Source organism: Salvia hispanica, unplaced genomic scaffold (assembly GCF_023119035.1).
Source record: "Salvia hispanica cultivar TCC Black 2014 unplaced genomic scaffold, UniMelb_Shisp_WGS_1.0 HiC_scaffold_789, whole genome shotgun sequence".
In the NCBI taxonomy this organism is placed as follows: domain Eukaryota; kingdom Viridiplantae; phylum Streptophyta; class Magnoliopsida; order Lamiales; family Lamiaceae; genus Salvia; species Salvia hispanica.
In genome coordinates, this window is record NW_025952564.1 from 1 (window position 1) to 25,394 (window position 25,394).

At 37.9% G+C, this 25,394-nt stretch overlaps 1 protein-coding gene and 3 pseudogenes across 1 annotated transcript; 2 read left to right on the forward strand and 2 right to left on the reverse strand.

The window, feature by feature from the left end:
• Positions 1 to 4,923: 4,923 nt before the first annotated feature.
• On the forward strand, positions 4,924 to 8,870 carry LOC125200066 (annotated as a pseudogene).
• A 1,831-nt stretch (positions 8,871 to 10,701) lies between these two features.
• LOC125200062 lies at positions 10,702 to 11,564 on the forward strand (annotated as a pseudogene).
• A 1,149-nt stretch (positions 11,565 to 12,713) lies between these two features.
• LOC125200061 (protein TIFY 4B-like) lies at positions 12,714 to 15,759 on the reverse strand. Its single transcript, XM_048097853.1, is given in 10 exon segments — positions 12,714 to 12,854; positions 12,931 to 12,991; positions 13,916 to 13,929; positions 13,931 to 13,979; positions 14,311 to 14,470; positions 14,588 to 14,678; positions 14,899 to 14,935; positions 14,938 to 15,046; positions 15,201 to 15,367; positions 15,435 to 15,759. Coding segments are annotated over 10 exon segments (828 nt in total). The 5' UTR covers positions 15,571 to 15,759; the 3' UTR covers positions 12,714 to 12,850.
• A 4,466-nt stretch (positions 15,760 to 20,225) lies between these two features.
• Positions 20,226 to 23,666, reverse strand: LOC125200060 (annotated as a pseudogene).
• Positions 23,667 to 25,394: the final 1,728 nt, after the last annotated feature.

Sequence of the window (25,394 nt, forward strand, 5' to 3'; positions counted from 1 at the left end):
ATGAATTTGTAGGAGATTTAATTGAAGACATGGAAGTGAAACATGAAATTGCACATGGCTTGGAAACTATGCCCCCGGAGAAGGATCAAGAGGATCAAGGGCAAGTGGATGAACTCCTTGCCCAAGGTGTGCGGAATCCGGATTAGAGGGAAAATCCTTTCCAAGAAGGAGAGAATGATATGACCATGAGTGCTAGACATCAAGTGCCTTCACCTCGACGTGAGCTAGAGGGTCCAAGGAAGAGAGTGAAGACATGCCAAGGATTCAATAAAGCTAGAGGGTCTCCCGAGGATGCGAGGAATAGAGAAGGCTTGGATTTGAGGACAAATCCTTTCCAAGAAGGGGAGGATGATACGATCATGGAAGCCGTGCGTCAAGGATTTCAACTACAGCTGGGTTCAACCAGAAACCGTCTTATCGAGATGATATCCGAAAGCTATTAAACTACCACCATCGTCTTCGTCTTGGAAACAGCTTTGCGTGAATATCTTGCACATCTCAATCGGAGTCCGAATGAGGGAGTTATGGCAGTTTTACAGAAGTCGCGCAGAACTGACGAGGGAGTCCAGAGAGAACACCCGGGCGGGTGTTTTGCACCCTGCAATTCACCCGACCGGGTGAATCACCCGAGACTTAGTTTTTGAGGGTCTTTTTCCACATTTTGGGCCCTTAGTATAAATACCTTTTGGTGTCATTTTTCATTCTAGATTAAGATAAGATTGTGATTAAGATATCTCCTTTGTGAGTTTTTCATCTTTAAGGAATGTATTCAATTCCTTCCTTGAAGGTTGCTTGTTTCAATTTCATAGATTGATTCAAGTAGAGGTATGCATCAATGGGGTGTATCCATTGAGTAGTGGAGCCAAGGGGTGATAGAGCTATTGAAAGTTGCCTAGGGTTGTTTCCATCCTTTTGGTCAAGGTCCTATGGTCATAACTCTTTTATCTCATCTTTTTTACACATGCTTTTCATTCCTAATCTACCATCCTTTCTTGTTTAGATTCAATTTTTGTTGGTTGGATCATCTATTATCTTTTGCCTTGTGTTGATAAATTGAAAATATCATCACAAAAATAGTTAGATCAAGCATCATAAATGGGTAATCCTTGGGAAATGGATCATAAAATACATGGATCCTTATCACCCACTCTCGAATTTGAGGCGCGAGATTTCAAGCGTCATTCAATTACACGATCCGTCTGTTCATTCAACTCCTTTCAAACATTTCCACTCTCTTTCGAATTCATTCAACTTCTCAATTCCGCCGCGTTCACTTCCAAAAACCTCCAAAAACACATTCTCAATTCAAAACCCTAGCCCAAGCCCACCGCTCACCACAGTTCCGGCGACAACAAAGTCCAGCAATTTCATCAACAGAGCGTGAACCGCTTCCATCAACGAACCACCAAATCGATAAACGTCTAAAAGACGAGAAATTTCGAACACCACAGAGCCTGACGTCGAAGAATCTTCGCGAATTGGTATTTTCTTGCTTGTTCCGGTTCTTGTTTCATGAATTTCTATTTGTTGATTCAAATGCTTAATCTGTTTAATTGCATTTTTTGTGTATTTAGATGTTCTTGGTTATGTTGATTTTGTGTTGTGCATTTGCTTAGCGTTGTATCCCTTTTGCTTATTGCGACTGATTTGTTACTTAATTCTTTTTTTATTTGCTTAATTTTGTGGTGAATATGCTTATTGTTAGATGATATTTGTATGTTGAAAAGTTCTGCTTAAACTATTAGAAATGTTGCTTTTAAAAGTACAAAAAATTGCCTACTTTGTGCTTAACTATGTCTAAATGTGGTTAACTCATTTTTTTGTTTGCTTAATTTCATGTTAATTGTGCTTATTGTTGTGTGGTATTTGTGTGTTGAATTTTTTTGCTTAAGCTATTCGAAAACTTGCTTATTTTGTACAAAAGATTGCTTATTTGCGCTATACTGTGTTTATTTTGGAAACGATGAGTAGCTTCTTGCTCACTCTGTACAGTGTTTAATTTGTTAGACATTTTGCTTATTCTGTTCGAGTACATGCTTAATTTCTTGTTAAATGTGCTTATTGTTTGATATTTTGTAAAATGAAAAGTTTTGATTGTGCAATTCGAAATATTGCTTTTTTATTTACAAAAGATTGTTTACTTTGTGCTTGCCTATGCTTAATTTGGCTATAGCAAGTTTTGCTTAAGCTATTCGAAAAGTTGCTTACTTAGCTTATTGAGATACATTGCTTACTTCAAAAGATTGCTTACTATCCTGGTCTGAACCGAGTTTTTTGTACACCTTTAGTTCACAAGCGACGGAAAGTAAAGAATCCAATTGATGAGGTAACTGATCGCGATGCTGAACAGTTTTAGCATATTGAGAAGGAAATAAAATCACTCCATTTCAGGAGTTCTACTGAACATTTTAGTCGTTTGATTGCTAGACTTGATTCGAAGCAGAGGAATGCAGTCAGGGAGATGGGATTTTGATTTCAATTTTAAGATGCAAGGCGAATGTCTAGGCTATCATGCATTTAATGACCGGTTATTATGCAAATATATATGTTATTCAAAACTCTTACAACCTTTTGCGTTCAATGCAATAATATACGTACTTAGACGCAATTATTTATAAAACACAGACTCAATATAACATTTAGTGCACTTCAATGCTTTGTACATTTAGTGCATATTCCACACACGTATAATGTAAACAACAAAGTTTAATTTATCACTACTTTCGAGTTGTCTAAATCCGATGTGAATAGAATAGTTAACGATGAAACTGGAAGAGTATATATAATGAAAAATTGAACAGAAAACTGCAACTTCTTTTCTGTAAAATGCAATTGTTTCAATTGTTGACTGTACAAAGCAAAATCAGACTTCAATACTTACTTCACACAACGTGCACTTTATTGACATTTGAAATAATGCAATATTAAGCATAGGAAGATGCATAATAATCTAAAGTTTGCTACTTTTGTCGTGAAACTGCAACTTCTTTTGAAGTAAATATTTACTTATTTTGTTCGAAAGTTTGCTTAATTTGTGCTAAACTTTGCTTATTCTGTGCAAGCATTTGCTTTATTTGTGCGAAACTTTGCTTAATACTCCCTCCGTCCCCCATTAAGAGTCACATTTTTCAATTTCGGTCCGTCCTCAATTAAATTAAGAGTCACACTTCATTTTTACCATAAATAGTAAGTAGGTCTCACATTCCACTAACTCAATTCACTCACATTTTATTATAAAAACCATAAAAAAATGGGTCCCACATTCCATTAACTTTTTCAACCAACTTTTCTTTACATTTCTTAAAACCCGTGCCCGGTCAAAAAGTGACTCATAATAGGGGACGGAGGGAGTAAAAAACTCGAGATTCCATTGATGAATTAAAGCATAATAAAAAAACTCACAAACTGGCGAATTGTCTGATTCCATTGACGCGTTTCTTTGGAGTGAAATCAAGATTTACGATTTGTATTTCTACAATATATAAAACTGAGAACAAGGGTTACGTGCATATGCGTGAAAACTTCTCAAATAATATGCGTAAATGAGTTTTTTTAGAAGAAGATAATGAAAGATTGTAAAAATTGTAAGTCAATAATGGAAGATAGGATCAATCTTCTTCAACCGTAGAAAATAATGAAATCTGTGGAAAGTATGATTAATTCAACGTAAAAAAAAAAGTAAATATTTTAACTTACCGTGTGGGAATGACGGCAGTTAAGGGAAGCTTACCCTTTGTGCAAATAAATATGAATATTAAATCAAATTGCCAGTAGATAATGTGGCACAATCATATGCGTCCGTAACTGAAATCGGATGGTCTATATTGGTGGGAAGTTATGAACTTAAAAAGTGATATTTTCGAAGTGCATCCCATCCATGTGGTTGTCCAATTTTTTTTCCTAACTACAGTAGGCGATCAATTTAATTTTAATTTTGTTTTCCTAACACAATCTGTTTGGGTATATTATGAATAGACACCTTTAAACACTTTCTGCAATGATTTTCAAGTGAGATACATATTCAAATCTTGCAAAACTTAAATTTAATTTATTGGCTTAGCAAATATTCCAATTGTCTAAGATTTTTGGGACCCTCGTAGCCTTTTCATGTGACCTTTACCATTTTGATTTTTGAATGAGTTGCATGTATTTATATTTGAAATACTTTGTCTTTCTTCAAGCCCTTTACACTTTCCAATCGTTCTTCTATTTTTATTTAAAACATACACCTCGTACATCTAATTTAAGTGGCAAGGATATGCATTTCTTATAATCCAATTATGTACTACTACTATTTAACATTAGTCATATCTCAGACGTTTGAATTTTATTTTAATTTCAGAATAAAGAGTCAAATTGTTATTACTATGCAGTCCAAAACGACGCCGTGTGGATGACTTTTGTTTTACCAAAACGAGAGAAAAGAAAGAAAGTGAGAGACTGTTGTTTTTTCCCTCCTTCAATTCCACTCTCACCACTTTAATCCACGCGGCAGCTCAATTCCCGATCCTCGATTTTCTGCAATGGAGACCAATAGAGTGACGATTCCGCTCTTGATTTCGGATTTAGTCGCCGATTGGTCAATTTCCCGATAATTTTGGGAGATTTGTTGCGCAAAATGTGGTTTTTGGTCACTTTTCCGGTAGAGATCTTTTCAGATTCCATTTGTCTATTTATGCTGGTTTTTGAATTGATTAGAATTGTAGGAAAGCTCAACTGTAGTTACTGTTGAAGTTGTTTGAATTATGTTGATTTTTTGGTTGCTTTTTCAGGAGAGATACTGACTGATATGTGAAGGGAATGTTTTCCTCTTTCTGTATATATGTATGTTTCAACATTTCTCTTTACACTTGAAGATTTTGGATGAACGGGAGGCCGAGGGGGCCGGGCGGCGATTCGGGAACTTCTTAGTGTTTTTTGTTCTGTGGGGAGTCATGTAATGAGCCATTTGTTAGTGCTATCAATCCTCAGTCATGGCTCCAAGTGGAAAGAGGCAAACTCACTAAATTCGTGCCGCAGTCTCCTTCTTCGATGTGAGCACCCTTTCTACTCATCATGCGTGTGTAGAGTGTAATGTATGTGTGTGTTTTGTGGCACTGATTGATTGTGTATTGAGCTGCCTCCTGCTTGATGTGATCATGTGATTGAATATTGAACATGATTTATCAGTTTTTGTAGAGAATAACATGTGTGTGTTTTGTGTGGCTAATTAACTGTGTATTTGGCACGCTACTTCATGTTTGATGTGATTGAGTATTGAACAAGATTTAACATTGTTTGTAGAGAATAAAATGTGTGTGTGTTTTTGTGGCTAATTAATTGGGGTGTTAAGCAGGCTGCTTCATGTTTGATGTGATTGAGTATTGAACAAGATTTAACGTTGTTTGTATGAATGACATGTGTGTGTGACTGTGTTTTGTGGGACTAATTAATTGTGTATTAGGCTGGCTGCTTCATGTTTGATGTGATTCAGTATTGACCGAGATTTAGCATTGTTTGTAGAGAATAACATGTGTGTGTGACTGTGTGTTTCGTGTGAATAATTCATTGTGTATTAGGCAGGTTGCTTTGTGCTTGATGTGATTGAATATTGAACGAGATTTAACATTGTTTGTAGAGAATCCCTTATCAAGGTTCCCGAACCTTCAATTCTTCCGTTCTATAAGCCTGTTGATTACGTTAAAGTGCTAGCTGAAATTCATGAAGAACTTGAAAGGGGTCACCCTACAGAAAGGTCGAGTCTTTACTTGCTGCAGTATCAGGTCTTTAAAGGCCTTGGGCAATCAAAGTTGATGGGGGAAGCCTTCACTCTGCTTGGTCGAAGGCAAGTACAGTTCACGAAAAACTTGTCTTTGGAGCTTGGTTGAAGTATGAGAAGCAAGGTGATGATATAATATCCGACTTGCTGTCCTCTTGTGGTAAATGTGCTAAGGAGTTCGGATCTATAGATATTGCGTCTGAGTTCCCTGTTGTTAAAACTTCAAGTACGCTTGGAATGGTGAGCGCATTAATCTCCCACGTGTTGTTTCTTTTCAAATCGACGATGAGAGAATAACATGTGAGAGGCATAAGATTTTGGACTTTCTGCTCCATTTCAAGCGATGCTCAATGGATGCTTCACAGAATCGGTTTGTGATGACGTAGATCTTTCAGAAAACAACATTTCTGCTTCAGGGATGAGAGCAATCAGAGATTTCAGTGAAACAGGAAGTTTAAGTGAAGTGGCTCCGAGTCTTTTGCTGGAAATTTTGGTATTTGCAAACAGATTTTGCTGCGAAGGCCTGAAGGATGCTTGTGATCAGAAACTTGCTTCTTTGGTTTTATGCAGGCAGGATGCAGTGGAACTCATTGAATTCGCTCTTGAGCAGAATTCTCCTTACTAGCTGCCTCTTGTTTGCAAGTGTTTCTACACGAGCTTCCTGACTCACTAAATGATGAACAGGTGGTTGAACTGTTTTGCAGTTTGGATAGGCAGCAAGGTCAATAATGGTTGGATCCTGCCTCATTTTCTCTGTATTCCTTGTTGGCTGAAGTTTCCATGAATTCTAATCCCTCCTCAGACGCAGCAGTTCTTTTAGTTAAGCAGTTGGTAGACTGTGCCAGAAATAGACGGCAGAAAATGATAGCACTTCATCAATTGGGATGCTAGACTTCTTAGAAAAGAAGTACGATGAAGCAGAACGTTGTTTGAAGCTGCTTTGAGTGAAGGGCATGTTTATTCCATCTTGGATTAGCCAGGTTAAGTCATATCAGAGGGCATAGCAAACAGTCATATGAAAAGATCAGTTCCTGTCATATCCTCTTATACACCTCTTGGATGGATGTATCAAGAGAGATCTTATACTGTGATGTTGATAAACGATGGGAAGAACTTGAGAAAGCTACTGAGCTCGACCCCACGTTGACTTACCCCTACATGTATCGAGCTGCCTCCTTGATGAGAAAGCAGGACGTTGAAGCTGCCCTTGCAGAAATAAATAGGGTTCTTGCTTCAAACTAGCCTTAGAGTGCTTGGAGCTGCGCTTCTGTTTCTATCTTGCTCTTGAGGATTACCAATCAGCTTTGTGCGATGTGCAAGCGATTCTCACTATCTCCAGATTATAGGATGTTTGGAGGGAGAGTTGCGGCTTCCCAACTCCGTATTCTTGTGCGTGAACATGTCAAGAGCTGGACAACTGCAGATTGCTGGCTACAGCTTTATGATACATGGTCCTTAGTCGATGATATTGGATCACTTCTGTAATCTATCAGATGCTCGAGTCTGATGCAGCGAAGGTGTTCTATACTTTAGACAGTTCTTCTTCTTCTCAGGTAACTTCCGTCATCTTAAATCTATGGTTTTTCTTTTAAATAATGGACTTGACAAGTGTAAAAATCCTGTGCCATCTTTTAACTCTCTATTTTGAAATGATGATTTCTTGAAAGCTGAATATTTTCCTATTTTACTGTTATCATGTTCTAGATACTATATGTGATCAGATTAAACTGTCCTGAAGCAGCGATGAGGAGTTTGCAGCTAGCTCGTGAGCATGCATCAAGTGAACCCGAAAGATTAGTATACGAGGGTGGATCTTATAGATACAGGTCATTGTGAAGAAGGGCTACAGAAAGCTGAGGAGTCCATTAAGCTCCAGAGATCTTTTGAAGCTTTTTCTTAAAGCTTATGCTTTAGCCGACTCCTGTCAAGATCCGTCTTGCTCGTCCACTGTTGTTTGCTTCTCGAAGAAGCTCTGAAGTGTCCGTCAGATAGACTTCCGCAAGGGTCAGGTATGATGCCTTTTCCCTCTTTGTAAGCTTGACATATAGTTTGATTTGTTTAGCCAGGATTGTCTTCAAACTTGAGAAACAGTCTTGCATCCGTATGGAACTTCCTACTATCGAATTTTGGTCATTCACTTCTTTATTATTGTTTCTCCCTTTCTGTTTCTTGTTTTCATGTGGTTTTACCCCTGGAGTGATGGCTTAGATAGATAAAAATATAGGACAAGCTGATTAATTTTTGAGTTCGTTTGATCATCTTACCCTTCAAATACTATCACATTATACCAGTGTTTATCGACTCAACTTTTCTATCCTGATCCAGGCGCTGAACAACCTGGAAGGTGTACGTTGATTGCGGGAAGCTCGATGCCGCGGCTGACTGCTACATCAATGCTCTCAAGATCCGGCATACTCGGGCCCACCAAGGCCTTGCCCGCGTCCACTTTCTTAGAAATGACAAGAACGCTGCATATGCTGAGATGACCAAGCTGATCGAGAAGGCAAGGAACAATGCGTCTGCTTATGAGAAACGCTCAGAGTACTGTGAGCGTGACCTCACAAAGGCCGATCTTGAGATGGTCACCCGCCTCGATCCTCTTCGGGTCTACCCTTACCGATACCGAGCAGCAGGTTAGATAAAATTAATATATACCCTAATCATTCAAATATCCGATGATATGTATTGTCAACCAAATTTTACGCCTGTTTGGTTAATTAAACTTGCAGTGCTGATGGACAACCACAAGGAGAGTGAAGCCATTGCTGAACTGTCGAGGCGATTGCTTTCAAGGCGGATCTTCACCTTCTTCACCTCCGGGCTGCATTCCACGAGCACATTGGCGATGTTATGGGAGCGCTGCGCGACTGTCGAGCTGCGTCTCGGTCGAGCCCCAATCATCAAGAGATGCTTGAGCTTCATAGCCGTGTGAACAGCCAAGAACCTTGAGGTTTTGGGGAAAGTGGAACTAAATTATTGAAAAAAAGAAAAGATGGATCATGGAAGTGAAAAAGTTAGCTTGTAGATGTCAGTGTATACATCTCTCTCTGTGTAATGGTGCCTCCTTAATGCGCCAAAACAACCTTGTATCATCTTCAATTATCTCTCCTAACTTGCCTGAATTTTGTATACTTGGAATTTTTTGTTAATATAATTTTATTATGAGGTTGCACTTCCTCTTTATTGTTACCAAAAATTGGCAATATGAAGGACGGGTATTTTGGACACGACATGAAAACTCGATATGAACCACATGAAATCGACATGAAAACTTCGATATGAACACACTGAAATCAATGTGTTTAGGTCAAGTCTTATAAGGTTGATGTTTTAATTGGGTTGACTTCTTGAACTCAATAAGTTCAAGTTGGATTTGTATTGGATTGAATTGATTTAGTTACATGCTAAAATTACGTTAATTTTATTTTTTGGGTTGTGTTAAATTATGTAAAATTGAGATTTTATCGTAGGTTACAATATGAGAACTTGGGAGGGAAGTTGGAAGATGTATATAATTTCCTTTTGGAGAGTGACCAAAAAAACAAATCATACGGATCAATCAAAGCAACGTTTGTTGATCGACAATCAAGCAGGTTTTAATTATGTAAATTAAGTTTACGTGTTATGTTATCATATCATGTTAACCCGTATTATATCATATCGTTAATGGGTGTGGATCGGGGTGGATCGAGGGAGGTTGGGTCGTTATCGAGGTTGTGTTGTAATCGTTTAGCGATTTAAGTCTATGATTTTAATTTCTAGCGATATAACCAACATAAATATATTTTGTTTTAATTTTTTGAAAAGATAATGTTGTTTTAGTGTAGTAGTATAGTAGATCAGTGATCGAGAAACGTGCCAATTTATATTTTGTTAATTCAAATTAATGGATAATTAGATTTGTAGCCTAGACCTAGAGGCTAGAACAGAATAGGTTAGTCGCCTACAATTTAATGAAAATCCCAAAAATTTGGGCGCTTCGTCGTGACGTAAATTACTGATACAGAGGCTTCGTGATTTGTCTTTAAATTCAATCTGTTTGCAGGTGATGATAAGAATCATGAATTTCAACCAACAATAGCGAGATCACCGCACAAACCGACACTCAGGTTTAATTCCAACAATTTGTTTGAAAAGTGTTTAGCAAATTCGGATTACTGCTTTGTGAAATGTTACTTGAAATTTCTTAGCAAAAGGGTTTTTTAATACACTTGCAAATAAAGAGTAATTTTTTTGCAGAGCAAATTTTGAGGATGCGATTGATGATGAAATGGGTTGCAATATTAACATGGTTATTATGCACGGCAGCAGCATATGCCAAAAAAATGATGGGATTGGTATGTCATTTTCATTGGCATGTATGATGGCATATGAAGAAGGTGGAGTTTCTGGTGTGTTGAATTCACCGGAGTGTCCTTGGTTATCATTCCCTTCTTCTCTTCACTCTTCCAACTCCAATAATCATTGCCACTTTCCTCTCCAAGGCCGCAGAGACTATCAAGAAGATCGCCTCCTCTGCAATCTTCACTTGCACCTACCTTTTTCCCATGGTTATTATTAATGTCTCTTCATTCTTTATTCTCTATTCCAATTCATTTCTAATTTAGAATCAGTTGCAGGTGAAGAAGGGGTGCCTAGCATTGGTGTGCAGCTATCTTCGATGGCCATGGGGGCGCGGGAAGTGAAATGGCTTCCGCCATCCCTCCCTTACCTTCTCATCAATGTTGCTTTCATGGCTTCCAAGCGCGTGCTTCCAAAACAACGACGAATATAACAAGACACAAGTAAGGTTTATATACAACAAATCCTAATTGATTTCATACTGAGATTTCATTTTGTGTACATGGTTCAAGTTCAAGATTCAATTCAATCTAGTCTTTGTCTTGCTATAGTGCAGCCTGCAGAGGGCACGGCAGTGATTGATCACGACACACTGTTCGGTTTTAGAGGAGGCATTGCTGAGGACGATCAAGATATTGATTCAGAATTCTCAAAAGTATGCACCCATTTCCCCCTTCACTATAACATAGTAGTAGTGGTGATATTCTATGTATCAAGTTCCTTTTTTCACTCATCTCCAGCAAGCTTTGGATAAAGGCTATGTTTCAGGGTCTACCCACTTTTTGCTCTTTTATTCGAGGGTCAATTTCTCGTTGCCAATGTTGGAATTCAAAAGCTCTTTTGTGCTCTAAACATGGTCCGACTGTATCGTTTTGTTATGAAAAATGCTTAATATGAGTGTTTTGACTTGATCACCTTGTGCTCAAACTTTGTCATACCGACAGGGGATTCGTCGAAACAAGTTTATGTGGAGGAATTAACAAGAGACCATCACCCAGATAGAGAGGATGAGAAGACCAGAATTGAAGCAGCCGGTGGCTTCATTACTCGATACGGTGTCCCTCGTGTAAATGGTATATTAGCTCTGTCCAGAGCCATTGGCGACGTCTATTTCAAAGGTAACGTTCATACTCTGCAGTTACATGCTTTACTTTGAATTTCTTGATTAGGCTCGACTTGATTAGCCTGTTGCTTCTAGATTTGGGGTTACAGCTGAAGCAGAAGTAACTAGTTGGAAGGCTTTCACCTCCGAAAACAGCTACTTGGTGAGTTGCATCTGACGGTGTATTCGAAACATTGACTCCAAAGGATGTCTGCCGTCTCCCTCCACAAAAAAGGGTCGTCGTCGTTGCCTGAACAGATAATTCGCCGTGCCTTTGAGACTGGCAGCATGGATAACCTATCAGCTATTGTGATATCTCATCTTGTTAGTTGCTGCGGTAGGAGATTACCGAATCCATTATAACATCAACTTCATTTGCCTAGTTTTTCAGTATTGGTATTTTATTAAAAGAAAATCATGAATTTGTTGAAGATAGGTAGTCAACAACTCCATTTTGAAAGATTTGTCCACATCCGATGAATTGGACAGATACTGTCAATTGAAACTAAGGGAACGGTTGAACCTAATTGACACATTATGGAAAGGGAGAAGACATGAGTGGGGTAAGATAGTCAATGAACCAACGTGGGAATAATAACGGATGACGTTGCCCACCGCCAAAATTTTGACAAAACAGAGAATGATCGACCCTACAGACTTGCGTGGTACAAAAGTTCAACAGGGCTCGATACTCCACCTATACACCTGCAACGTAGTAGTTGTTAGTCCTCCTTCACCCTTATAGTTTTTACTTTCTTAGTTCTTTCCTGGCCTGAAAAAAAGAAAGAAAGAACGAAAAGGAAATCAACCGAATGTAGCAACACACTCGTGAACAATGAACAAAGGATCCGGAAAAACTTGGCTAAATATTTCTGAAACCAGAATGGTTGAATCAATTTCAGACATCTTACAATTCGAAAAATAAATTAGGATCACAAAGTGTGACTAAGGTTATCCATCGAGTAAAAGATTGTATGATTTAATCAATTAATTTCTGGGGCTTGTGAAACCCTTTCCCAACAGGTATGCACTAGACATGAATATCACTATGAATAATGGGATGAGTATGAACCATCAAAACCTAACTAGTCACACTAAACTCTTCCAATAAATTGCCCAATGAGAATGTTACTAAAAAGAAGGTGGACCACTGCTAACAAAAGGTGAACCACTGAGATCACATTTTGGTTCTTTATAGGCAATTTGCTATGATACATTTAAACAATAAGCTGATTCAGCACTTAATTAGATGACAGACAACTGGATTGAATATATAACTTTTTCATGCTTTTCTACTTAGTTTTCATTTTTTACCTCTTCGTATTAAGTGCAGATGGATATTTTATGGAAATAAAATCTTGGCCACTCATACATATTCATTACAGCAATGATTTGAGACAAGCCCAAGAAATATCTAGTTATGAGAACCCTAAAGTAATAATCTCCCCTTTTGTGATAAAGACCAGTAGACAGGCAAACTTTCTTCACGAATCATTTTCCATTGAACTGCAACGTGTAAGGTTAGAAGGTTTTCTGATTCGGGTTATTGAAGTGTCAATTCTTGGCAGTTGATTACCCATTCGATGGTTAATATAATCATCCAAGCTTGCACACGAGGCCATTCCTGCCTTTCCCTTGCTCTTAAACCTTCACCTAACAGAGATATGAGGAAACAACAAACAAGAACCAGAAATACTTTCTACGTTTTCTTATTTGTCAAACAGGGTACCTGTCTTTTCTCTTCTCAAGGTATCTTTGTACAGATGCTTTTCTGGTTGACGGTCCTTCCACTGATTTGAAGACAGAATTTACATTAGAATGAAATTTTCTGAAAAATACCATTAAGTTCTTTCACAGCTCATAGCTTTAGTTTCTCTAGATAGCTTGCAGACCATTTTAATATTGCATCAGAGCAAGCACAAATGCAGATTGTATGAACATTAAGGCATTATACACACTAGACCACATTTATTACACAAGTGGTGCAAAATATAGCCATTTTATGCAGAAGTTTCAGAGTGATGAGGCTAATTTATATCAACAATGCCATACGAAGCACAGTGGAGATGTGTTTAGATATGGACACATGGAGCAACAGTTGCAATGTTGCACCAAAATGAAAGCATTTGATGTTACAAAATCTAAATAAATATTCTTTCCCAAAAGATATTTCACTTAATACTACATGATAAGATCATTTTGCTCAAAGGAAAACATAGTTGAACTCAGACCAAAAATGACAAGGGACCAATACAACTAGTAAAGACAAAACATTTACAGCTAAGCTTGCTCTAACTCTTTGGTTTTATCTTATCGACATTCGACATGATATCATGCTCACCCTATCTATCTAATTCGCATCAACCAAATATCCGGATAACTGAAAACTAGACATTCATCCCTCCAAAGAGCATTATCTGAAGCAGTTACAAGAAGCCCATATCTGTAACACTGGGAAGGAGATCGAAGATTCAATGCCCATCAGCATCATTTCGCCTAGGAGAGGTAACTTGCACTAATTATTGAGTAGTTGATCATCATTGGCCGTTTGGGTTGAGAGTATCTCTTTATGTATCTTGCCACAAATAAATAAAGCAAACTGATGTATTCCCAACGCAATTATACAATAAATAAAAATTGGAATACCAGAATGGCTATTATATAACTAGCAATCCAATACCAGAAGAACTTCAGACAAGTGTCAAAATGCCTACCAGGGGTTTCTTCGTAGCTTTTTTGTTTCTTCTCCAGGCAGTGAGGTGCTTTCATTTATTTTCTCTGCAAAACCAATTCAAAAATCCAATAAAGTTAATTGTTAGTGGAGAGTAATTTAAATATTTATATACTCCACTAAATAAAAAGAAAGAGAGCAACAAACTCTTCTAGGAATTCCTGGAACCAATCACAATCAATATAGACGGCTTAAAAGGGTAAGAATAGTCAGCATCAGAACTAGCATTCTTCAGGTTCTCTTACACAGGTGTTAAATATGACTTTCCACATGAACATACACACACATACAAGCATGTGACCACACAAAAAATGAAGGAAGCCTTGTGAAAATGAATTAAACTGTTAACCGATAGTCCCAAGACAAAGGCATCCATACCTGCTGGGAGAGTTGGCAAGATAAGAACAGCTGAATCCTGATGAGAAGAGCTAACGGTTTTCGGGATGCACGGTAAAGGTTGCAGTCCTACAGAACCATCAACTAGCTGTTCATCCGGAACCTGTAGAGGACTTGCAGCAATATGCATTAATGCCCGTACCTGAGAAATACAACAGTTTGTTATGGTCCCAACATAGTATCCAGTATCCACGGACATCAAGTCAAGCGACAAATGAGGGACAATAACCTCTAAGTAGGGCAACAAAAGCCTCAATACCTTATCTGCGGGGACATCATCATACACATTCACTTTGCCACAATAGAATATTGTCATTTGGCCGATAGGCATATTTCTCGAACCTGGGGTTCTGGAAGAAATAAAATGCTCTCTTCATCAAAAAGGCAGAGTAATGTACTGAATTTAAAGAACAACATAAAAACAAAGAGTACATAACTCATAACTCAGCTAATTTACTGATTTATTGAACATGTCGTTCAGCTCTAGTACTTATCTAGGAAGTAAAATACTTAATTCCAAAAACAACAATTTCACGGTGTAGAATTGAGCAAAATTAGTACAGTAATAACCTAAGCTGAGCAGATTCATCCTTTGCGGCGGCAAACGGCTAGACAAACCACCCGAAGAATCAGGTTTGTCGAGATCTTTCACAGAATGCGGCGTCGTTTCCTCAGCGGATAAAGAATTCTCCGCCTCTGCAGTTGTTCCTCTAGGAACCTACATTTATTAATTAATGAATTAAAAGGTTTTACTGCAATCACTCAATTCAAATTCAAGGCAGAACATGCGCATACTCTATTATTCATCCATCCATCCCCAAATTCCATCAAACAATTAAATAATGAACCAACGCATAAGAAGAACTACTCACACTCTCCATAGCAACATTGCTGCTGATATCGGTATTGTTAGGGCGCGAAATGCGGAGGCGCTTGCGCGCACCAGCAGCGTCCGAATCCGGCGTCGATTCGAGGAGCGTCTTGAGCATTATCACTTGCTGAATCGCCTGAGACTTGTTCCACGAAGGCCTCCTCATTCCTGCGCCAAACCAAAATTAACGCCAAAAAACAATAACAGCGCCTGATTGTTCGGTACAGCTCGGTACCTTTCTCCTTGAGGTAACGGCGGCAGTCTTCGCGAGTGACCTGAGCAATGTCATCCTCCGTGAGCAGGTGGAGCGGCTTGTCGAGCGGCGACTTAGCGGCGGTCTCCTCCGGCGGCGCGGGGCTAGATTCCGGCATCTATTCCGATGAAGTGGACGATTAGTTCTCCGGCGAAAGCGAGGCGGCAGATCGAGGGCTAAAGAGGGGAATTCGAGCGGAATTGGAGGCTATTTTGGTAAATTCGACGGTGTGGAGCGAGTGTGGGTGGTGGACTGGTGGTTGCGGGAAATATGGCCGCGGCGTCGCAGCTTTGTCATAGTGCGCTATTTCTTTTTTTACTTTTTTCATTTTTTCCTTTTTCTTTATGGGTTTGGTGGTGGGGCCCCGGTGCCATGTAGGTGCATCCCTAGAGTGCCACGTAAGGGTAATCTATTTTATTATAAAATTATTAATAATGTTTATTTATTTTCGACATAACTCGAACGGAATACTCCTTGTTAACCGGATCTCTATACAATAGTATCTCTCCGTTCAGTAAAAGTTACCGTATTTCTTTTAAATCGTCCAATAAAGTAGTCATTTCCTTTTTTAACTAAAGACAAAACATCTAATTACTCTTATTTTATTCCATCATTTACTTTACTTCTCTTATCTTTCCTACTTTTTTCATCTCTTTATTTATTTAATATAAATTCTTAATCTTCTGCCCAAAAATTTTGTCTCAACTTTTATGGGACGGAGGAGTATAAAAGAGGAAGTTTTAGGGTATTTAGGGAAATGTTCTTTTAAAATAGATATTATTATTTAAATAAAATTTTTTTTATTAAATCGTAGTAAATATTAATTGCATGTTGGTGTGCGCTTAGATCACCTAATACTTTTCCTGATCCATCCTCTACTCCACCTTTTACTAACATAAGTGAGGGTCTACCATCATATTTTTTGTTTGTGAGGAGTGGAATAGGAAATGAGTAGAGGTGATCCGAACGGTTTGTGTGGCCTTTCAATCGGAGAGTTGAGTGAGTGGGAGGTTTTATAAGGGTTATGTGCATAATATTTTTGTAACCGCCACATTTATATGTGTTGTTATCAGGATAAGATAAACATTGCCTCGCTTCTTGTAGGGTTTCGCCGCCGTTCATCTCTTCGTGAGTTTTCTCTTTCGATTCACATTTATCTTTTCGAGGAGACTGTGACATTTTTGTTGATTATGTTTTAGTTGGTTGCTTAACGGTGAAGAAAAGTACGTGGATTTTGTTAATTTGTTTTTGTTGTTGGAGATTGACTTTTTGCAACCATGCGAAATTTACCCGGTGTTAATTTGTTTTTCATGGATATTGTTAGTTGATAAGAGGTGCATCGAATTTGCATAATGCGACTTTTCGAGATTAGTAGTTGATAAGGCTCGTTTCATGCATTGGTTTATGGTTAAAATTTCAGTGCATTTGGGCGCTAATGTGCGTTTATGAGTTCAGTGCGTAGTAAATCGCCGGACCTAGGAGTTGCGTTACGACTCGGAGATGTGAAAGAGATGGAATTGAAGTAAAAATCGAAGTCGTCGTTCGGACTTGGGAGAATCAAAAGTTAGCGACGGAGCAAAATGGAGCGAGAGCGATTATTTTAAATAGTCTTACTCAAGGGCAAGAGCGTCAATTCACCGGAGGATACCCTAGGGATCGAGCCTCACATATATAAAGAGCTCAACCTTGAAGAACAAGACAACCACTTCTACTTCGCACTTTAGCTTAAGCTCCATTCCATTCGAGTTCCACATTTCAAATTTCTCATTTCTTTCTGCGACTTGGAGATGGAGGATTCGCCACCGTGGTTCTCATCATAGTTATTTTCTGCTCGTGTAACACCGTCTTGTGAAGGCGAAGAAACAATCTTTATTTACTTTCGTTTAGTACTTGTTGGTTTTTAAGTTTCATAACTTTAGTTCTTGCTTTGATCTCTTGGATTTGAACCTATTTCTCTTTATTATGGAAGTTTATGTTGGCTTTTATTGGATCTCGCGAGTTGATCTTTATTTCTCGTTTTTTACTTTCGTTCTTTGTTTATTGTTGGATGTTTGGTGATGAGATCTGTTGGTTTGTTGTTAGAGGTTATGTATTTGCGTATGTAGATGTCTGGAATTGTTGAATCGTGGTGTATTTGAGTTGGAGTTTTGCGTATTTGGTGTTTGTTGTTTACGTTGTGCATGATTATGGCGTTCACTTTCGTTTCGCATCCTTTAGGTCCAGAGCGTAGATCTGTTAGTTTAGGCTTTAATTTCGTTTTAAGTTTAGATCCGAAGCTTGCTCTGTTTTCATGGTGTTTAATACTCTATTTTATCTGCTATTCTCGTTTGATTCCGAAGAAGATGAAGTTGTTGCTAGTTAGAGCCGATTTGCTTTATGTCAACTTTTTCAGCATGTACTTTACTTTTCTCGCATTGTCCGACTGACGCTTTGTCTTTTTACTTTTCGCATGCTTTTCGACTCTGGTAGTTTAAGGAAATTTGTCTTTACTTTTCGCTTTATGCTGTCTCTGTCCAAATTAGGAAAGTCGGCTAGTTAAGTTAACTCCAGTTGTCTTAGAACTTTAAAATATCTCAGTTTCTCTAAGTCATGCATGTTCTGTACGCTCTCATTTCTTAGACCCGAAGAGGTAGAGTAAAGTTTTCTTATCTCTCGAGACCCACTAGTTTTAAGTTCTCGACCCACAAAATTGCGTGGCAAGCAGCCAACCCCTTTTTCTCAAAACATCCTCAAATGCAGCTTCGTAACACCTTCGTTCTCGTGGGATTGATCATTTACTTCCCGTGCTAAGTTGTAGTATAGTGGGTTGAGGTTTTTGAAGGAATAGAGTGCACCCAACGACCCCTTCTCGATAGTTTCATGATCTTCTAGCCTTTGAAGTCTAGTCGAATCCGTGAACCTGTTAGATCGAGTGATATCACACACAGCGCAAAACGCACGTCTACTCGCTCTCTTCAGTAGTGAAGTGCATTGCCGCATGACCTAAATGAAATTTTAAGATTTAAGCATAAAAAGGTGTTTTCCACCGTCTGATTTGCTTTCCTATAGATTCCAAGTTTTAGTATTACATGAGTGCGTGCAATTCGTGTGTTTAGAGTGGCATTTGATCTTTTGTATACTTTAAAATTTCAAGCTATGTATTTCATTCTCACAGTTAAGGAGCTTGGCTAGAAGAGGTTGAATGATTGACCAATGCAGGAATGTAGATGAGGCATTTTCAAATAAGGTTTCAGATAAGCTGAAACTTTCTGGAAGAGTGCATTGGAGTTGTTGATAGGTTTACATAGCTGATAGTTTCAACTGAATATATAATCAAATTGGGATGTTGAATCTGGCGTATGTGACCTCAATGGGTTCTGAAGTTGACAGCCTGGAGAGGTTACACATTGGCACTAATTATAAATTTGTAACAGTCACATTATTCAGATTTGTTTTGAGGATAACTAGAATAGCTTCTTCATATATTTTGTCTATAAATATGTAAGTTTATTACTCACTTCCACATTACCTTTTCCTTGGACTAACTGCTAAGTGGAGTGAGTGTGAGGTTTTACTAAGAGTTACGTGCATAATATTTTAGCCTATAAATATGTCATTACCTACTTACCTTATAGAACTTAAGCATACAATTTTTACTCTTACCATAGGAGGAAATCTTGACGCCATGGAACTAGAAAGGAGGCAATGGAGCGAAGGCAGCAATGCCGCACGAGAAGGCCCCAGAGTGTGTCAAGGAGAATGAGATATTTATGTTTTCAAATTGGAAGGAGAATAGAGATATGATGAGACTTGAATAGGAGCCGCCGCATAATATGAAGTATGAACCATATATTCAATTTTTATTGTATTGTTTAGAATGGGGTTTAAATTGAGTGATTATAGGGCCATCTCGAATGGACCTTTTGTATAATTATTTATGCTTCTAAAATTAATATTGTAATTAGTCACCGAGTGTGTTTTGCTCTCTCCATCCCCCTTCTCTTTTAATTTATTTACTGTATAAGTTTAATTTTATTTTAGCATTTTCTTTTTTATTTTTTAATATTTATTTATTTTTAAATTACATATAATTGTATTTTTCTCATTTTAGTTACCACGAAAAAATAAAATATTTCGTGCAACGCACGTGGGTGATACTAGTAAATATAAAATTGCGCTTCGTTGTCAAATAAAAGTGTGTTCATTGGAGACGACGGTTGTGTCCTTTTGTGCTTTCGTCACTAGCACCGTAACAAGGGTATGAATTTTTACATTTTATTTGTTCTTGCTAAAATAAAAGTACTGTATATATATATTTTGGAATAATTGTGATTTAAATTTGATAGACATCTGAAGATTGTGATGAAATAAACTGCAACGAAACATCTATAATACATAATATTCCCGTTTATAAAAAATAGTTGTGGTTATGATCGATACTTCTTTTTATTGCAAAATCGATAAAGTAAGATATGAATAAAGAAAAAGTGATCCGAAATATTATTAATAATGTACTAATTTTGATGAACGAATCAATTTTAAAAATATGACTATTCTTTATTAATAGGATTTAGTAAAATTCTAGATATTTTTTTGGTCCCCAATTAAATCGTGACATATTTTTTATTAATATTATTGTGAAATAAGTATGGGCTTGCTTTCGTTTGAAGTCCATTGGGCTTTTCGCAGAGCAGTCTTTCATGTTTTCATAAAAAATAAAGTGCATACTTAATATTTGGGTTGTTACACTCTTGAGAGAGTTGAATATCAAGAATATTTCGACAAATTTGACAATAGAAAAAACAACATAGAACTATTTATAATAATTTAATTAATAGGTCGAAGTTTGAAGTCAACATAATTACGAAAATAAATATGAATACATTACTAGTAGTCAATTGAAAAACTATTTATAATGGTTCCTTTTCCTATGGGCAACCATGGAGAGGAGTCTCGACACGCCCTGCGTCCACATCTCGTACTTCGGGCATTCCTGCACTCGAACTCCACCACTCCTCGCCCTTCTGTCTTCAGCCCGAGTACCGCCTCTGCTCCCCGTCCTCGAACAGGTGCCTCCCCGGCCACGCCGCCATGTCTTTCAGAACATCCACCACCACATCTGCACCAAATCATCTTCAATCACTTAACCAACTCTAATCCAATCCAAATCACATAAAATTATATGTAGGCTAATGTGTCTTTACTCTTTTTCTTCTTGGTGAAGGTATTTCCCACGTGCCTGCTCTTCATCTTCAGCATCACCTGCACCAATACACTCACATCATCACACGTGCAAAATAACCAATCTTTGTGTGTTCAGTCGACAATCTGAACAAAACCCAAACTTACATTCCCACTCCTATGAATGTATACAGATACAACTTTCCAGTGAAGATCGCCTGCAACCATATCATCGAGCCATCAATTTAGTGCAAATTATCGAGAAAAACATGAAGTTTGGTCAAATTTCAATATTATTAGAAAATTCTTGAAATTTGGATTTAATTCCGGTCACATAATATATTATCAATGAATAGAAGATATCGCTTAACTCGCAAATCCAAATTTATGATTTTGTCCAATTGATTTTTAAAGTTCCGACGAAACTATAATTTGACCAAATTTTGTAATTTTCGGATAACGAACCTTTGCGAGTTCGTTTGAGAAGCTCGGTGCCGCGAGCAAGCATCTCTTGATTGCAAGAAGCAAGGAAATTCTCCTCCGGCAAGAGCTCCTCGCAGTAGCTGCCGGAGTTGTTGCTGCTGGAGCTGTTATTCCCGTTGCCGGAACTCACCCTCTCTCCACCGGCGCCACCGGCACCGCCGCCGCCACGTTCCACACTTCTTTCAGAGCCCTCGCCTTCAAAGTCGCCACTCCTCGTAGAGCTAATAAAACACGATTTATCATATAAATTAGTTACATAATATTCATTCAAAATTAAATTGATCAAATTAATTTAGGAACTCACCGGTGGCGGCGGCGGCGGTGAGGTCGAAATGTCGCCATGGGACCGGACGTTGACGGCCGAGCTCACGGCGGAGATGAGGTGGTCGCGGTCGGCGCCCATCGCCTCCGCGGCCTCCACGCACTGGGCCGCGACTAAGGTCGCGGCCGAGGCGACGGCCATGTCCGTCTTCGCCATGTCCCCGTCCTTGCCGTTTGAGGACGAGGCAGCGGTAGCGGCCGCTATGGCCGCGATGGCGGCGGCCACGCCGGCGACGGAGACGGCGGCGTGGAGCTGCGCGTTGTGTGTCCGCGTCTCCTCTTTCTTCTTCTCCCTCCGCTCCTTCAGCCACCTCCCCACCGTCTTTCCACCCGGCGTGTTCGTGCCGCCGACGGCTGCGGCCGCCGCGAAGCCGGCCCGCGGCGTGCCGGTGAAGAGCGGTTGCAGCGTGTTGTTTGCTCGTAAATACTGCATTTTTCATTTAGTGCGTGACTAATACCAAAGTTCATGATTTGATCGATAATTAATCCTAATAATTTAAATGATAGGAGTATTATCAATCACTATCAAGATTAAAAGACTCTTTACATGACATGCATAAAAAGATTAAAGTATAATTTGTTATAGATAAAATGTCCATTTGAATTTGTACTACTTTTCAAATGATTTTTGAATATATTTTGATGAAATTATTTTGTTACATATTGTAAGTACTGTCAATAATTACCCCTTGATGAATTGCAGAGATATACAACGCATTCCGAGGTTGGGAAAAGTGAAAATATTGGATGAAAATAGGAAAAGGTTAAAAAAATTGATTTAAATGAGGAGACTTGTATCTTATGTATATATGGAAGTATGGTGTGATGTGAAGTAAATGTTGAGCCAAAAAAATCAGTTTGCATAAAAATGGCAGAGCAATCCTGGCAAATCAGTGGCAGTAGTTTCAAATCATATTTAGAAAGTCTAGTATACTTCATTTATTTTTCTAGGAAATCTGCACCAATAATAAATCAGTATGGCACTCAACCAGTTGTTTTTTTCTATATAATTTGTTTGCAATTTTGTGTTTAAATTTCTACTACCATAGGATTCTTTAAATTGGGATATTTTCCCACTATATATAAATATATTGTAATATCTTGATTTTGAAAAAAGGCATGAAATTCAAAGTTTATTGAGGGTTGTTCCTCTCTTTCCTTCCTTTAAAGGCAAAAATTTGAGATTCCTTGATTAAAATACTATACCATAAATGAACTTTAAGATTTTGTTTAATTAATTTCATTTCGTATTAGCTTTGATTAAAGTAGTAGTACTATTTCAAAGTAATCCATTTGCTTGTGTGTATGGAAAAGTCAAAAGGCAAGTTTGAGACGGCTAAAGCATTCTTACAAAGAAACAAAAGTAAATATCGAAAGTGACAAAAGCAATCTATGTTTCTTCACTTTTCGCAGTAATACGTTGTGAAAGCTGATAAATTATGGCGGCCTTGTGTTCTAATAGTAATAAACTTTTTACTCTAACACCAAATCATTGACTAATCATCAACATGTATATCACAAAATGTATGAAATGAGTCAATTACAAAATGTGTAAAGAATTAGTGATCAATTATGAATTTGTAGTATAGGAAATTAAATTAGGTGCGGACGCAGCAGAAAAAAAGAGAACTAAGAATTTCGCATGATAATTTGAAGACTTAATTGAGAAAATAGGCTGGATAGAGTGTTGTCCGGTACCTTAACGACGTCCTCGTATTCGTTGGAGGGCGAAATCGAGGCGACTCGGTTTCCTCGGTGAGGCAATTGAGAGGGCCGCTACTATGCGAGAGCCTTCCTGATGTTAGTGGTGAAATCTCCTACTTTTTCATTTCAAAATTAAATTAATTTTATGTGTCACATGATCAAAATTAATAATTCTATACACTTACTGATTGTGACATGATGCGCTCGAGAATGAGCTGAGAAGTGGCGGTGGAAGCGAAGGAAAAGGTGTTGCCGGAAAGCTTAGAATTGTCCTCTTCTTCGGCGGCGTGGTTTTCCGGTATGGCGGCGGAGGTGGTTTTGACGAGCATTGCGGTGGGATTGGAGGGAGTGATGGCTTTGGAGAGTTGGAGCGCGGAGGCGCTCCATGAGCGGGAAGAAACTCGATGGGCCCTCTCGGGCTTTCCGGCAGTGGGAGCTCGCCGTTCGGGCCCTTCTCGGCCCACAACATGTCCATTTTACCGCTAGTGTTGTACATGGTGTGAGAGTTTGGGGGAATGGTTGCATGAATGTTGAGTTGGCGTGAGTTTATATAGACTTACTCACTGGGTTATTTATTTTGATTTTGTAATTGATTAGATTTTGGTACCCGTGTGGATATGACAAACCAGAATGATACTACTAAATTGTGCAATTTCATGTGTCGTACTTCATTCTATCTCGTTGCTTATTTTTCATATCTCGTTTCCTCTCTTACATTTCCTTATTTTCTTAATACCAATCATAATTCAACAAATGAAATTTTTTAATTTACTGTAATATGATGTGATACAATGATGTCTTTTGGTTGATATGCAATAACGCAACATTAGTCTTGAACTATGCCATCCCCGAAATCTCGATTGATTGCAAAATTTAAGCGAATCAATAGTTTTATTATAATCTCAGAATAAATTAATTAATTATTTACATGAATACAAATATTTAGAAAAACTCATAAACAAATTATCCTCTTTCTTACTGCTACTATTACTTGTTTTAATTTAATTTAATTTAATTTAATATAGAGTGGGGGGGAATTTGAGAGTCCTAGGATGGTGACTAGTCGGGCCCACAGCACGGTCCCACCCCAGTCAAAAAAATTCAGGTCAATGGGGACTTTGCCCCCCCAGTGGGGTATCTTCTTCGTCCGTTTCCACCTTCATATTGGGTTGTACGTTAAAGAGGTACAACGGCGTGCATTTAAAGACATTGAAAAAAACGGAAGGTGGGGAAAATTAAAAAAGATAAGTGCGTTGCTCTTTTTTTTTTTTTCTTTTTTTTTTTTCTTTATTTTCGAAAGTGGGTTTTTCCCTTTTCCCTTTGGGTTTTTGGGTTTTTCAAGGCAAAAGGGGTGTGACAACAATTATTTGTGAAAACATGATTCATTTACTCTACTACTACTAACTTTTTTTTTTTTTCCTCATTGGGATTGCTGCTTGTTTGGTTTTTTCATCACTTGGCATCTTCTTTTTCTGATTGAGGCACTATTTTCTACACATGCTCGTCGTCATCAACAATTTGTTTTTCCATTGTTATTATTTGTATAGTACTACTACATCTGAGGACTGAGATCATTGTATTTTTGTTACTCCACTATTAATTAATTCATATTTATTGAATATATTACTCCCTTTCTTCTGCTGCACAGATGTACAAAATATTTAAGTACAGTACATAATTTCAAATCCAATTTCTAGGTTGAGTTTAATCCCTCTATTTCTCCATGATTTCATATATACTAATCTCACCTCGATGCCATGGACAGGATTACACTATTTCGACCTCCTTGCCTTTTTGTTTTTGAAAAACTTGTCTTCATTTAATAGTGTGCAATGGAAATTTGAGGCAAAATCAAATCTAAATTCATAACATAGATTGCATGTTGGACATTTCAATGGGACAACTAGATAACATATTGTTACTACAAAATTTATTTTCTATGATTGATCAAATCTTGCAGTTGAACTCACCATTATTGGTATCCACTTGTTTTTCGATCTGATGATTGAACAATTTCCAGTACAATAATTCTACGGAAGAAATTCTTGAAAATTTTAGGTTGTGTGAAGTGGGGCATAGGCCAATGAGCTTATTTTCCTTATTTGGGTTGATTAATTCATAGTCTGACTATAATTAATTAGATCATTATCCTAATCTATTCCATAAATATCTTTGTACTATTATAAGTTATCAAACGCAAAATACAAACTTATTAACAAAATTTGAGGCGATGATTTGATTTGAACCCAAGTATTGGAATGAAGAAAGAATGAT